The sequence below is a fragment of the Brassica napus genome, chromosome A9, assembly GCF_020379485.1.
Source record: "Brassica napus cultivar Da-Ae chromosome A9, Da-Ae, whole genome shotgun sequence".
NCBI classification, from domain to species: Eukaryota; Viridiplantae; Streptophyta; class Magnoliopsida; order Brassicales; family Brassicaceae; genus Brassica; species Brassica napus.
The window spans coordinates 31,052,471-31,066,159 of record NC_063442.1 but is presented as its reverse complement, the minus strand read 5'-3'; the positions used below and the strand labels follow the sequence as shown (position 1 = coordinate 31,066,159).

At 38.8% G+C, this 13,689-nt stretch overlaps 3 protein-coding genes across 3 annotated transcripts; all 3 read left to right on the top strand.

Annotated features, from left to right (window-relative positions):
- The first annotated feature begins 542 nt into the window (after positions 1-542).
- LOC125578390 lies at positions 543-3,552 on the top strand. The gene is made up of 11 exons (XM_048740961.1): positions 543-809; positions 900-1,034; positions 1,424-1,697; positions 1,808-1,898; positions 2,000-2,124; positions 2,194-2,275; positions 2,349-2,466; positions 2,553-2,710; positions 2,789-2,903; positions 2,982-3,167; positions 3,252-3,552. The coding sequence occupies exons 2-11, from the start codon at positions 1,002-1,004 to the stop codon at positions 3,387-3,389; spliced, it is 1,320 nt and encodes a 439-aa protein (XP_048596918.1). The 5' UTR covers positions 543-809; positions 900-1,001; the 3' UTR covers positions 3,390-3,552.
- A 991-nt stretch (positions 3,553-4,543) lies between these two features.
- Positions 4,544-5,215, top strand: LOC125578170 (F-box protein At2g35280-like). The gene has a single exon (XM_048740505.1). The coding sequence runs from the start codon at positions 4,544-4,546 to the stop codon at positions 5,213-5,215; it is 672 nt and encodes a 223-aa protein (XP_048596462.1).
- A 2,813-nt stretch (positions 5,216-8,028) lies between these two features.
- On the top strand, positions 8,029-13,602 carry LOC125578389. Its single transcript, XM_048740960.1, has one exon. The coding sequence runs from the start codon at positions 9,267-9,269 to the stop codon at positions 12,090-12,092; it is 2,826 nt and encodes a 941-aa protein (XP_048596917.1). The 5' UTR covers positions 8,029-9,266; the 3' UTR covers positions 12,093-13,602.
- Positions 13,603-13,689: the final 87 nt, after the last annotated feature.

Genomic DNA, 13,689 nt, shown 5'->3' with positions numbered 1-13,689 from the left:
TGTTATATATCAGTTACAAATCACGTGGTAAATGATAAGATAAGAGATGGATCTTTCTGGATTATAGACGGCTAACAAACAAAGAATGTTACAAACAAGACTAATATGAAGAGTGAATTTTGTGCTAGGTTCTTGGACTTGAAGTGCCATCTCATGCTATTCGTTTATCTCACAGCGACCATGTTTTCCATGAAATACCGATAAACTCATAATGGCCAGCTTCTAAACAAGAGCCTCTAGCTTTTCTAACAATTCGATTTCGAACTTCCAATAATCCCTTCACGAATGGTAAAATAAGTTTCAGTAGAATTGAACATTTTGAAAACACAGCGTGATCTTTATATATAAAAGACACTTTTAATCCCTCCTGAGTGTGCCAACAAGGATGCCAGCGCAACAATTCATGATCTACTGTTTAGACACGTCAGCAACTCATCGTTTCATTAAAACGTGTAATGACAATACGTATCTACGTGGGCCTGACGCAACCGAACTTATATACATGCAACTGCAATTATCAGTTCGAGTTACCTGGTCTGGATTTGGATATACTGTATCAATTGTTACGGGCTTGACATTTGGGCTTCGTTATGTTTTCTTACGCGGCCCGACGACCTTAGTCTCCTGATGGAACCCTAATCAGACTCTACGCTCACCTTCGTGATCTCCGCTCCCCTACGTTCGGCGCATACGCGATTCATCATATGTAACGGTTCTTCAGTAATTAATGGTCTTAAATCGACTTTGATCGCCATCCCACTGCGAAGCTCTCTCCTGCCCCGCCCCTATGCTATATAAGGATCTTACCGGTACGTATCGCGTTACCTACGCTTTTATACTATCGCGACCCATTCATACTCGAATCTGACCCCTCATCTTTCTCAATGGCCATGGCAAAGGTTTTCTTTTCCGATCTCAAGACTGGGCGGTGCTCATCCGTCGTGGAGGCTAGGCTGCTTCGGTTCTGGGAGGCTAGGAACGTTAAGCGTGGTGGAGAGCTAATGTGGATGGATCTGCTCATGGTTGATGTCAACGTAAGTTCCCCGTCTTGATTAAATCCGATCGCGTTTGTATAATATTTTTTAGAAATATTGATTTTCGTATGTTCTTTGTTATAGAAATATACGAGACTTGCCGATCTGATCTGATATTGTATAGATGTAAAGTGATTATGTGTTTGACTACTATTTTATAGGAATGTTGATTTTCACGTATGTTCGTTGTTCAATAAATATACGGGTGTTACTGATCTGATCTAATATTATACATGAGCCGTTTTGTGTTTTTTTTTATTTATATAGATTTGGTTTGGCATTGATCCTGCTGATTGTTATCTAGATCTTGGTTTTTGATGATTATAGTACTGATTATCCGTTTGAGTTTATAGCGTTGTATCACTGATATATTCTTTACTGTGTTTCAGTCGACTGTGATGCAAGTCACGATCAGTGCTGGTCGTCTCCCACAGTTCCGGGAAATACTCCGTGCCGGAACAATGTTTTCCGTGTCCGGTTTTGATGTCTCCAGATGCGCGCAGAATTTCCGGCTCACTGATTCATCTTTGATGATCCGGTTCAACGAGTCAACTTCGTTCCAGGAGTTGACCGAACCTGACTCTCCCTTGCCAGATGAAGCATTCCGGTTCCGCAACCATTCGGAGCTGATTGGTCTTGCCAATACTAACACTCAGCTACCAGGTATGTTGATCACAACTGAAACGTCTTTAAATGTTGTTGATTCATTTAGTACATAGGGTTATGATCACTGACTTTGTAAGAAAATAATACCGGTGTCGAATTTGATGTAGACATCATAGGTGAGATATTGAGTGTGAGGAGCACGGTTTGCGATCCACCAGAGGAGAAGAATCGTGTAATGGTGACTCTGAAGCTGGATAGGTGACTGTCATTGTGACTTTGTTATTTATGTTGTCCATATATTAGTTCTGAACGTAATATGTGGATGTTTATGATGACAATTAATTTTCTGATATGTGCAGCGATGAGACTGTCACTTTAAGCTTCTTTGACGCTCAGGCTGTTGCTTTCCATAAACAGCTTGAGACTATGAGGGTCGATCCAAAGGTCATGGTCATCACTAGCATAAATCCCAAGATTGTCGGAGGTATTGATTTTTGTGGTATCATTTAATGTCATAGCACTTTAGTCTTGACAACTTTATTAATTCACGTAGGTCGTCTGTTTCTTAACGCTACGTCGGGAACACACGTGTATTTTGACAAGAAGACTAGAGCAGGGGATGCTCTATTCTACAAGTACGTTTGTCGTTTATTAGTCGTGTGTTTGTGCATTCGGTTGTTCTTAGACTTATCATTATATGCTGCATAGGTTGGTCGCCAGAGATACCGGTTTGCCGTCGGCCGCTCCACTGCTAAGGTCGTATGCGAAGGTGGAAACTATGACGATTGCTGACCTCAGCAGTTTCATCGTTTCTGCTGAATCTCAGGTATACTAGCTCTTGGGGATGATTTATATTTTTGATTTGTAATGTTAGTGTTTGCTTTGTACATGAGTCTTATACATATGATGCAGGAGATTGATTTTCTGTGCACCGGGAAGGTTGTTCGTGTTGACACGGAAAAGGGGTGGTGTTATGTTGCTTGCTCCAAATGCAGTAAGAAGCTGCAGCGGACTGAGTCTGCATTCACGTGTGGAGTATGCAATAATCCACATGCTGTTGGGGCCCTTCGGTGAGTATCGTAGTCTTTATATATGAGGATTTATACTTCTGATGGGAACCTGACATTGCCTTTATTATCTTCATAAAGCTATCGTGTGGAGATGGCGATAGCTGATGATACTGCAGAAGGAACGTTCGTATGGTTCGATGGTGTATTAACGAAGCTGCATAGTATCCGAGCAAGTGAAGCTGCACAGATGCTGGTATGAATCATAACTTTTTACATTCGTGATGTCAAACGTTGAACTCATTCTTACTTGCCATCTTATTTTCTGTCAAAGGCTGAAGATGGTGTGAACCCTGAGGACACTAGGTTACCTCCATTCATTGCAGACATGGAAGGAAGAACGTACACTTTCCAAGTGAGGGTCACTGCGTTCAACTTTACCGAGCATCACAAGACATTCACCATAACACGTATTGCTGAGGACCATGGTCGTCTGACGGAAGATGGCGTGGGGAGTGATGTAAGTTACATGTGTACCGTGATGTTGTAAACTAGCTGCATGCTGATTGCCTATACGTGTTTGTATTATAAAATCGATGTACAGGGAGATGGCGATGATGATGATGACAACCCGAACATCAAGACACCACCTGCTGCTGATGATCAAGGTGGAACCAGTAAGGCGCGTAAGAAGACTGACGCTGGGACGTCGAATGTGGTGAAGAAGGCACGTGCTGGTTAAGACTTATCACCGATCAATAATGCTTATGCATCTTTATTTGATTTCGCATATTTGAATTTTTCTATGTTGGATATTCCCCATGATATGGACGCTTTAATTTAAACTTTATTGCATTCCGGTTAATTCTTGATTATGAGGTGTTATCATTCCGGTAAGTCTATTATGTTGATGTGTTTAGGAATTAAAATAATATTTTCTGGCGTTAGTTACATATCTATATAGTAGACTTTTACATTATACGTGTTAAAAATAAAATTAGAATTTTCTGACGTTGATTACGTATCAAAATTTGAAGTTTGGTTAGTCCGGTATACAATTAATATTGTCGTGTTCAACATTCTGGTTTAGATTATGGTTTCTTCGATACTGGTTTCGGTGCAGTTGTGTGAACCCTAATCGTTATAAATGGGCTGTTCTATAACCCTGCACAAACAGATGAATTTCCTTACGTGGTCTTATATGTATGTTAAGATTAATTTGTTTGATTACGGTTTTTTTTTGTGACTATTAATAATAAAAACCTTACGGCGCATAATTATTTTCGCCATGTCAAATAAATTTTTTTTTTTGAAACCCAAAATTTTGATTATAGAAGACCCATATAATTTTGTGGGTTAGATTCTCAGCTTAACACATACATAAACATCAAATACTTTTTGATAACACGTACATAAACGTCAAATTTTGTTTTTCCCAAATCGAGTACAAAAATAAAAAGTAATTTTCATTGTAAAGGATCCATTTATTTTGCAAACTCTGGATATTTTATCTGCTCCCTTCCACACCTATACATTTAATAGTCATTCATTGGTATTTAGTGTAATTAATCCAATTTACTAAGCTATTGTAACGTAGTTATGCAGACTCTGGAATTACGTAAACAATTCGGCGAGGATATCTATATTATTTTACATTTATTATACACATACGCATAATAAGCATCCAAGCGCCTTGACGATTTACCTCACGCAGAATACGTTAGTAATAATTATTTATTACAATTTAATAATTAAAGTTATTAGAATGCGTAGTGGGTTATAAGGCGTTGAGACTAAATCTTCTATATAAGCAGAACAAGTCAGTGTACGTCTCCACCAAGAAAAACAAAAGCAAATACTTATAATCAGTATCAGTATAACTTCCTAAAGACATCAATGGAGCCATCCAAACGTTCCCTCTCACGTCTCGAGACCATGCCTGATGACATGCTGCGGCTCATAGTCTCCAAGGTCGGTGCTTCTTCCTCCATCGACTACTGTAACACAATGATGACATGCAAGAGTCTCAACTTCGGACTGAACGACCCATTGATTGCCAAGACACTCGACATCACCCCTTTGGTGGAACGACCCAATATCTCTTACGGGTATGGGAAGATGATGGAAAGTCTGTTGGCATCCAACAACCTTGATGCTCACTACGTTAAAGGTATGTGCGAGTATTTTGATTTTGATAATCCCGTTTTGGGACTCTATCACCTTCGTATCGCTTCTAAGGGGGCTCGCAAAGAGGCCAAGTACCTTTACGGTGTTCTTCTGATGGCCACGGGTATGATCAACAAGGGGAAGAAGATACTTTCGAAGTTGACTGACGCTATTGGTCTTGACTCCGTTGAGACGAGCTGGGAGAACGTCCAGGCATCATTGAGTCATCTTACCGTGGAAATGAAAGACGTGTACGTGGACTCCCTCATAAGCATGGAACCAGAACTCAATTGCCATCCACCGGGGGTCAACACAGTCTGCTTCAAATGTTACCACGCCTACCTCATGACAGAGTTTTTCGAGATGGCCTTAGGGCTCAACCCAGCGTCTGCATCTGCTTGAGGAGCTTATCAGTACACGGTGAAGGCGGTTGAACCAAAATCATGTTTTCATTTTCTTTTTAAAATTTCCATTTAAGCTATTATATGGAATCTCCTATCAGTTTTTTTTTTTTTTTTATGTTTTCCTGTTATGTTGAGTTTATGCTCAAGAAATTCAGATTTCTGTTTTATTTAATGAAAAATCAAAAAAAAAGGGTTAATTATCCAATAGAGAAAACAACTACACTCCACTTACACTGGTATATAAATTGAATATTTCCATAAAAACAAATAAATTTAGAAAAATTCTGAAAAAAAAAACTACATAATTAACATATTAATCTATAGATATCCAAATCCAGACCAGGTAACTCGAACTGATAATTGCAGTTGCATGTATATAAGTTCGGTTGCGTCAGGCCCACGTAGATACGTATTGTCATTACCTACGTGCTACAAATTCGCATGCAATGCAATTGCGGCTACGACCCTAATCAAACACAAACGCACTCATCTACATCTTTCCCGCGTCATTCCATGGACCCAATTGAATTCCGCATGAAGGTATTACCAAGCAAATCCAAAATTTTATTCCATCACCGTAATCGGTCCGGAAAACCCCAACTCCATTGTGTATAAAAAGGCCCAAACTGATCCAATAATACGGTAGGCCCATCTGGCCCATAAACAATTGATCAACATGAGTTTCCATATTGTATCGAACGTATAACATATGCATAATGTGATAAATAATGGCGCAACTAAACATCATAAATATTCTAAAATAATTTTCCACAAAAAATATACAGTATATAGTGATTCCCAGGGTGAAAATCATATATGTTATTTGTTCCGGTGTTAGATAACGTAATTTATGGTATATTTGTTTTTAATAAATTAATAGCTGCCACTGCATTTAGTCACTCAGCCAAATATGGAAACTAATTAACTACACATATTTCTGAATCAATTATTTGGTAACGGTCGATGAGATTCATATGGATGATCAATAGTGTTCAGAACCATTTTAGCCAAACCCCGATTACCCTAAGACCTGTTTGAAGCTATCCAGGTAATGATGAAGAAAACACGTAAAAGAGATTTAGATCCTGGTGCGAGTGATCCAAAGAGTAATAATGAAAGAAGCTTGGGTGCGTACGGAGGAACAGCATGCGACCGCGTGAGCATGAGAGTCTCAAGTACTGGTACACACAACGAACTTACATTGTTAACTGATGAAATTGGGTACGGTTTGTCACGATTTATAACATTGCCACTGTATACTTTTTCATCAGGTGATCAAATGGCAATCGAATCGCGATTAGCCCGACGTGCACGAATGGCTATTCGGTCATCAAAACGGACTCAATCGACTTCAATTGGTTAGTAACTATTTAGTGTGACCAGCGGTAGACCATGTTATCATCCTTCACCTGTATTAACTTAAAGATCGGACTTTCCGTAGCTAACACGCAACCCATGAAGAAACGCAGAGTTGGCAGACCAATGATCATCTCAGGTACATGTAGTGATCCAAAGTTTCATTAATATATATATATATATAATCTAATAATTATAATCAACCCGAACAGCTTCTCCAACACCGGCATCTGTTCCAAGCGACGCTCATCCCCCCGACACCCCGTATGCAGTCTCATCTCGGATCGCCAGGCAACTACGGCTATCAATACGTAGACAGAAGAAAACAGCTAGATTGACTGCGTCGGCGTCCGCAACCGGTAACTATTTGGACATGCCTAGCTAATAGCAAGTTAAACCAGATATACTTACAGACATCCTTACGCTGACATTGTCCTACAGCGTCTTCATCAAACAGCTCGATAAATAGACGCGCGGCGTCTACAACAAGCGGCTCAAGACTTAGACGTATGCTGAGTAAACTCTGTAATCGTTAGATAATATGGTCTTAACACAGAGACATAACTTGACTATTTTCATTTTGATTCAAGGTAAAAAAGGCCACAAGCCATGTGACAAATGGGATATAGTCTCATGTCCATCGTGTGGAGCCTTACTATGGAATGCAGAAGCAACTGGTGTACAGACGAGCAGAGATGCAAAACAATTTAGTCTATGTTGCCAGAGAGGTCGAGTGAGGCTTCCACCGGTCCGAGAACCACCATCTCCATTGCTCGAGCTCCTAGAGTCGCCAAAATTTAGACCCCACATCAGAGTTGCAAACAGTTTGCTTGCTTTCACATCCATGGGCGCACAAGTCGATCATAGCGTTACTGGGACGCCTGGACCTTTTACATTTCGGGTTCATGGCCAGATCATTCATAGAATTGGTTCTATGCTACCTGAAGATGGTAACGATCCCGAGTATCTGCAGCTCTATATTTTCGACACTGATAATGAGCTAGAAAACCGAAAGAGGTCTTTTACAAAAGGTTCATCTACGCTGGCAGTGGAGGATACAGTCATCGCCCAGTTGATTGAGATGCTAGATATTAATAACCACCTAGCCAAGACTTTCAGGCACGCGCGCGACCGTTTTCGATCGACCGGTAAAATTGAATTCAGTATCACATTGGTCAGCCAACCAAATAGAGGTCGTCAATACGATCTTCCTACAGCGAGTGAGATTGGTGGACTAATAATTGGTGATTTGTCTGCGACCTCAGTAGGAAGAGATATTGTGGTTGAGCTCAAATCATCTGCGCTACAAAGAATAGGTGATCTACACCCGTTATTGATGAGTCTTCAGTATCCATTATTGTTTCCGTACGGAGAAACTGGTTACCATGAGAGACTGCCTTATAAGGGGCCTGAATCATCCACCGTGAGAAGAGAATACATGACGATGCGAGAGTTCTATGCTTACCAGATACAAACTAGGCCTTCAGAAGGAATGACAATTATTAAAGGTGGAAGATTGCTGCACCAGTACATTGTTGACGCGTACGTGGCTGTAGAGACGGAGCGTCTGCGATTTCTCAGTCTAAATCAGAAAAAGCTGCGAGCAGACCTGTATAACAATGTATGTGATGCTGTTGAGACCGGCGATGCAGATGCTACACAAGTTGGTAAGAAGATCATCCTCCCTTCATCATTCACCGCCGGACCCCGGTACATGTCTGAAAAGTATCAAGACGCGATGGCAATATGCCGTTGGTATGGGAATCCTCATCTCTTTATCACCGTCACCGCGAATCCTAATTGGGTGGAACTCAGTAATCATCTTGATGCGTATGGAGGTGACTCCGCTAATAACCGACCTGACCTTGAATGTCGAATTTTCAAAATAAAGCTTGATGAGATGATGGCAGACTTCAAAAAGGGAGAATTCTTCCCCAAGCTAGACGCAGGTAAAGATCCTACTATTTTCATTATGTTACCCACCCATAAGAGAATGTTATTTAATTATTTTCAATTCACATCTGCATTATTCAAAGTAAGTTTGTAATTAATACAATTTACTATATTATAAAGTATAAGGATTTCAAAAGTTAGTTTGAGTGCTGAGACATCACTAAGCTATGTATATATATATAGATATATATAAATATAATTCAACAAACATTTTATATTTGTAAAACCACAAAGTTTAAGACCACAACATAGAGCGGGAATAATAGTCAAAATAATACAGTTTCTCAGGAAAAAGAAACAGAAAATATAAGAAAATACTAAAACTATACAGTACCAAGATGCTAAATTAAATACAAATAATTCGGTATGTAGGAGTATATATATCACACTATGGATATATTTGGTGGAAAATAATAGGAGTAAAATTTGAATGCCCGGCCACTTCATCTCTATTGCTAATCTTCCTCCCAAGCATCGATAATTAGATGCATATAGAATTCGATACATTTTCCCGCCTACGGGTTGTTAGCTTTGTTATCTCTTTTGCTACGTTTGAATACCAGCACATATTTTGATAGTAATTAATTATATCAGAATGATTTCTTATATATGTTATCATCTAATATACGTCTTCCATCATTATTGTAGCTGTCTACACCATTGAGTTTCAGAAACGAGGTTTGCCCCATGCCCATATATTACTATGGTTGAAAGGAATAAAGAAGGAAGTAACCGCTGCGATGATTGATGAATACATCTCAGCTGAGTTTCCCGATAGAGAAGTTGATAAAGAGGGGTTTGAACTGGTAGAGCGGCATATGATTCATGGCCCGTGTGGTAAGTTGCGACCCAAATCGCCATGCATGGAAAAGGGAGAGTGTACTAAGAGTTTTCCTAAACCTTCTTCGGATCAAACAAGAATTGACAAATATGGATTTGTTGTTTATAGAAGGAGAGCTGGTACTGGAGATTTTGTAATCAAGGGTGATATCGAGGTGGATAATCGTTTCGTTGTGCCTCATAATCTTAGTCTGCTGAAAAAATACCAAGCCCACATCAACGTTGAATGGTGTTGCAGAACCAGTGCAATAAAATATCTTTTCAAATACATAACGAAAGGCGTTGATAGAGCAACTGTCGTTATACACAAGAACGAGCCAGACACGACTAATGAGATCAACAATTTTCTGGAGTGTCGGTACATATCAGCCTGCGAAGGTTCATGGAGGTTGTTCGCTTTTCCCATACACTATAATCTGCCCAATGTTGTGAAGCTTCCCGTACATCTACCAGGTCAGCATGTGATGGTGTTTGACGAAACTTCTGACTTATCAAAGGTGGTATACCGAGAAAATATTGATAAGTCAATGTTAACAGCGTTTTTTGAGGCATGCGACACATACGAAGAAGCTAGGGAGCTGACATATGTTGAATTTCCTTCAAGGTTTGTTTACCATTCTAACGACAAGGTATGGACACCCAGGTTGCAAGGGGAAGCTATTGGGAGAGTCGTGTATGTCAGTCCAGCATCTGGTGATAGATACTTCTTAAGGATGCTGCTAAATGTTGTTAAAGGTCCTAGAGGTTATGACGTGTTATACACGGTAGGAGATGTGGTTTATAAGAAATTCAAAGAAGCGTGCTATGCACGAGGATTGCTTGATGATGATAAAGAGTGGCATGAAGCAATAGAGGAGCCATCTTCATGGGCCACCGGACGGCAGCTGAGAAGGTTGTTTGTGCTTATCTTGGTTTATTGTCAAGTTGTAGACCCACTCAAGCTTTGGGAGCATACTTGGATGTTTCTAGCAGAGGACATACTGTACATGAAACGAAAGGAGTTTCGATTTCCAGGACTCGACTTACAAGATGAGCAGTTAAAGCAGTATACACTGCTCGAGGTTGAAAAACATTTAAAAGAGCATAACCAGTCTCTAGCAGACTATGATGAGTTGCCTCGGCCAGACAATTCAATACTATCAGAGGTAAACAACCAAGTTTTGCGGCAGGAGCTGATGTATGATGTTGAAAAGGAGAAGGAGACGCATAGGGTATTGTTCTCAGCGATGAATATTGATCAGCAGAAAGTATATGCTGCTATACTGAAGTCAGTAGACGAACGTTTGGGCCAGTTAATTTTTGTCTCAGGTGCAGGAGGAACAGGAAAGACATACCTATACAGAACTATTATCGCAAGGCTTAGGTCAGTTGGAAAAGTAGTTATACCGGTTGCTACAGCTGGCATCGCAGCGTTGCTGCTCCCGGGAGGAAGGACAGCTCACTCTCGGTTCAAACTACCTCTGAATCTAGATGATCGTTCAATGTGTGAAATACACAAAGGGTCGAGTTTAGCTGCATTGATATCCAAGGCAGATCTAATAATATGGGACGAAGCTCCGATGGCACACCGGCACGCTTTTGAAACCTTGGATCGTTCCTTCAGAGATTTGTTAACGCATGAGAATCCAGAAGCTAGCACACAGCCCTTTGGTGGCAAAACGGTGCTTCTCGGCGGGGATTTCCGACAGATTTTGCCAGTTATTCCACACGGAAAAAGGCCAGACACTGTACTCGCATCCATCAGCAAATCATATCTATGGAAAATGGCCCGAGTATTCACCTTATCCATCAACATGCGGCTGCGGCAAGAAGATAAGGACTTCGCAAAATGGATTCTACAAGTCGGAGATGGGGAAGCTGACGCCTTGCCGTCGAATAAACCAAAACATGAGGAAGGGAATCAGATTATTGTGGACAAAAGGTTCTTGATATCTCGCTCAGAGACACCACACGAAGCTTTGGCGCATGCTGCATATCCTAACTTCCTCCAAAACTACCGGGATAAGGACTACCTAAAAGAGAGGGCCGTGCTGACACCTACCAATAATACCGTACATGAGGTGAACGCTTATCTCCTCTCTAAGATCCCATCACAGGCTAGAGAGTATTTGAGTTCCGATTCAGTGGAGTTAGAAGCTACGCCAGACGATGATTGGACCACCCACTACCCGTCAGAGTACCTCAACTCACTTGAGTTTCCGGGCCTCCCTAACCACAGATTGTGCCTCAAAGTTGGAGCTCCGGTGATGATGCTGCGCAATCTTAATCAGGATCAAGGTCTGTGCAATGGTACAAGAATGGTGGTTACTCGCCTAGGTAACAGGGTTGTTAAAGCGAGAATTATGACTGGGACAGATGTTGGAGAAGAAGTTTTGATCCCTAGGATACAACTTAGTCCCACTGATACCATGCATCCCTTCACCTTTAATCGAAGGCAATTCCCGATCAGACTGTGCTACGCCATGACGATCAACAAGAGCCAGGGCCAAAGCCTAAACCAAGTTGCTTTATATCTTCCTCGCCCTGTTTTTACTCATGGTCAGTTATACGTTGCCATGTCTCGAGTAACAACTCCGAATGGGCTTAAGATTTTAGACGAGACTTCCGACATGGGCGGTGAAGACGGAGTTACTAATATTGTATACAAAGAAATCTTTAAAGACGTCCGGATGACCGAGGTTAGAGCTACACATTTACTTTATACATTTTTATATACCCAAGTTTGATTGCAGTGAATAATTGTCGTAATTTCATTGCATATCGGACGACTCATTTATCTCAGTGAACGGGGAGACACAGCGTAAGCATCGAAGTGGACAAGTTATTCTGCTATCTCAATCTTATTTTTAAAATTTTAATAACAGTTTAATCTCATGGCATACAGTCATTTAGTATGTGACCTTCTTACACTTACTCAAAACATCGTCAGCACCTAATGTTTATCCTATATCCTCTGATTTGGGTTTATATGCTTGCAGTTAATTTTTTCTCTTCATATAAATATAGTAAAATTAATAGTTCAAGCTATACTAATAGAAAAATCTATTCCAAACCACAACATTTTAGTTTACCATGAAAAAAGATTAGTTCAAACAATAAAATAATAATAGAGTAGAAAAACAATTAGATTATTTCAAACAATAAAACAATAATAGAGTAGAAAAAAACAATCTTAATCAAATAAATACACATCAAAAATAAAACTAAATAAAATATAGAAGAACAGTATCACATCATGTAGTTACTCTGAAAACTTTAAATCAACAACATAAAAATATTTAATAACAGCCGTGAAAGACAACATTGGTAGGGACCCAAGATATAAAAAAATCTTACCTTAAAAATTTGTGATCAGTGATTTAACTTTATTTTGTTATAACAAGAAATAAATGATTATAAAATCATATGGAAATAAAATCTCATTTAATAGACCATATAATTAAATAATAGACCATATAAAAATACTTAAATATCTTAATTTAGAAATTGCATAACAAGTATTGAAACCTACAGTTAATTCCGAATTTGTATTAATTTTTAAAAAGAAAAATGTCAAAGTACATATCATATGATATGAATTATCATATGACATCCAAAGACAACTATAATATAGAATTTTAACCACACTACGTAATTTGTTAATAACTATTTTGTTCAAGAAAATAACAATATTATGCAAATACGATTATGACCATTTTTCAAAATTGATTATTTATATATATATATATATATATATATATATTTGAAAATATAGGTGGTACAAGTAAATCAAAATATATGTAGGACAGGTTGAAGAAAAAAATTCAAAAAAATAAATGTTCTAAAACCCTTAAAATTATGAAATTATTGTTTCCAAAGCCAAAGTAAAACTTTATTTGTGTATTTTTAACAATTATTGTACATTAAACATAAATAAGAAAGGTCAGAAAATATTCAGACCATATCTAAAGATTAAATTTATTATCTATTCGTTTTTCTCATTATGTTATACTTAGCTTTTAATAATAAAATAGCAAGTTTTGTCTTTTTTGAAACACTCAGAAAAGTTTTATTATTAAAAAATTTCGATAAAAATGATAAATATAATTTTAATAATACCCTACGGCATATATTTTTATAACACACATATATAAAACTATAAATACCATACATATAACAAAAATTATAAGAAATTCCTGGGATTTGTTAATATAAAAAACATAGTATATGTTCATTTGTTATTCCTTTGCCCATACTCTAATAATCTAAGTTTCATGTATCTACCTAATACTTAACAACATATAACAAAACTCGGACAAACCATCAAACTCCCGAGCACCCCCC

What these genes read in the sequence shown, in the direction of transcription:
- LOC125578170 (XM_048740505.1), top strand. Translation starts at nt 4,544, where the DNA reads ATGGAGCCATCCAAACGTTCCCTCTCACGTCTCGAGACCATGCCTGAT.
- LOC125578389 (XM_048740960.1), top strand. Translation starts at nt 9,267, where the DNA reads ATGATTGATGAATACATCTCAGCTGAGTTTCCCGATAGAGAAGTTGAT.
- LOC125578390 (XM_048740961.1), top strand. Translation starts at nt 1,002, where the DNA reads ATGTGGATGGATCTGCTCATGGTTGATGTCAAC. An exon ending in TGCTCATGGTTGATGTCAAC is followed by an intron (nt 1,035 to 1,423) that starts GTAAGTTCCCCG and finishes ACTGTGTTTCAG; the next exon opens with TCGACTGTGATGCAAGTCAC. An exon ending in TCGTTTCTGCTGAATCTCAG is followed by an intron (nt 2,467 to 2,552) that starts GTATACTAGCTC and finishes CATATGATGCAG; the next exon opens with GAGATTGATTTTCTGTGCAC.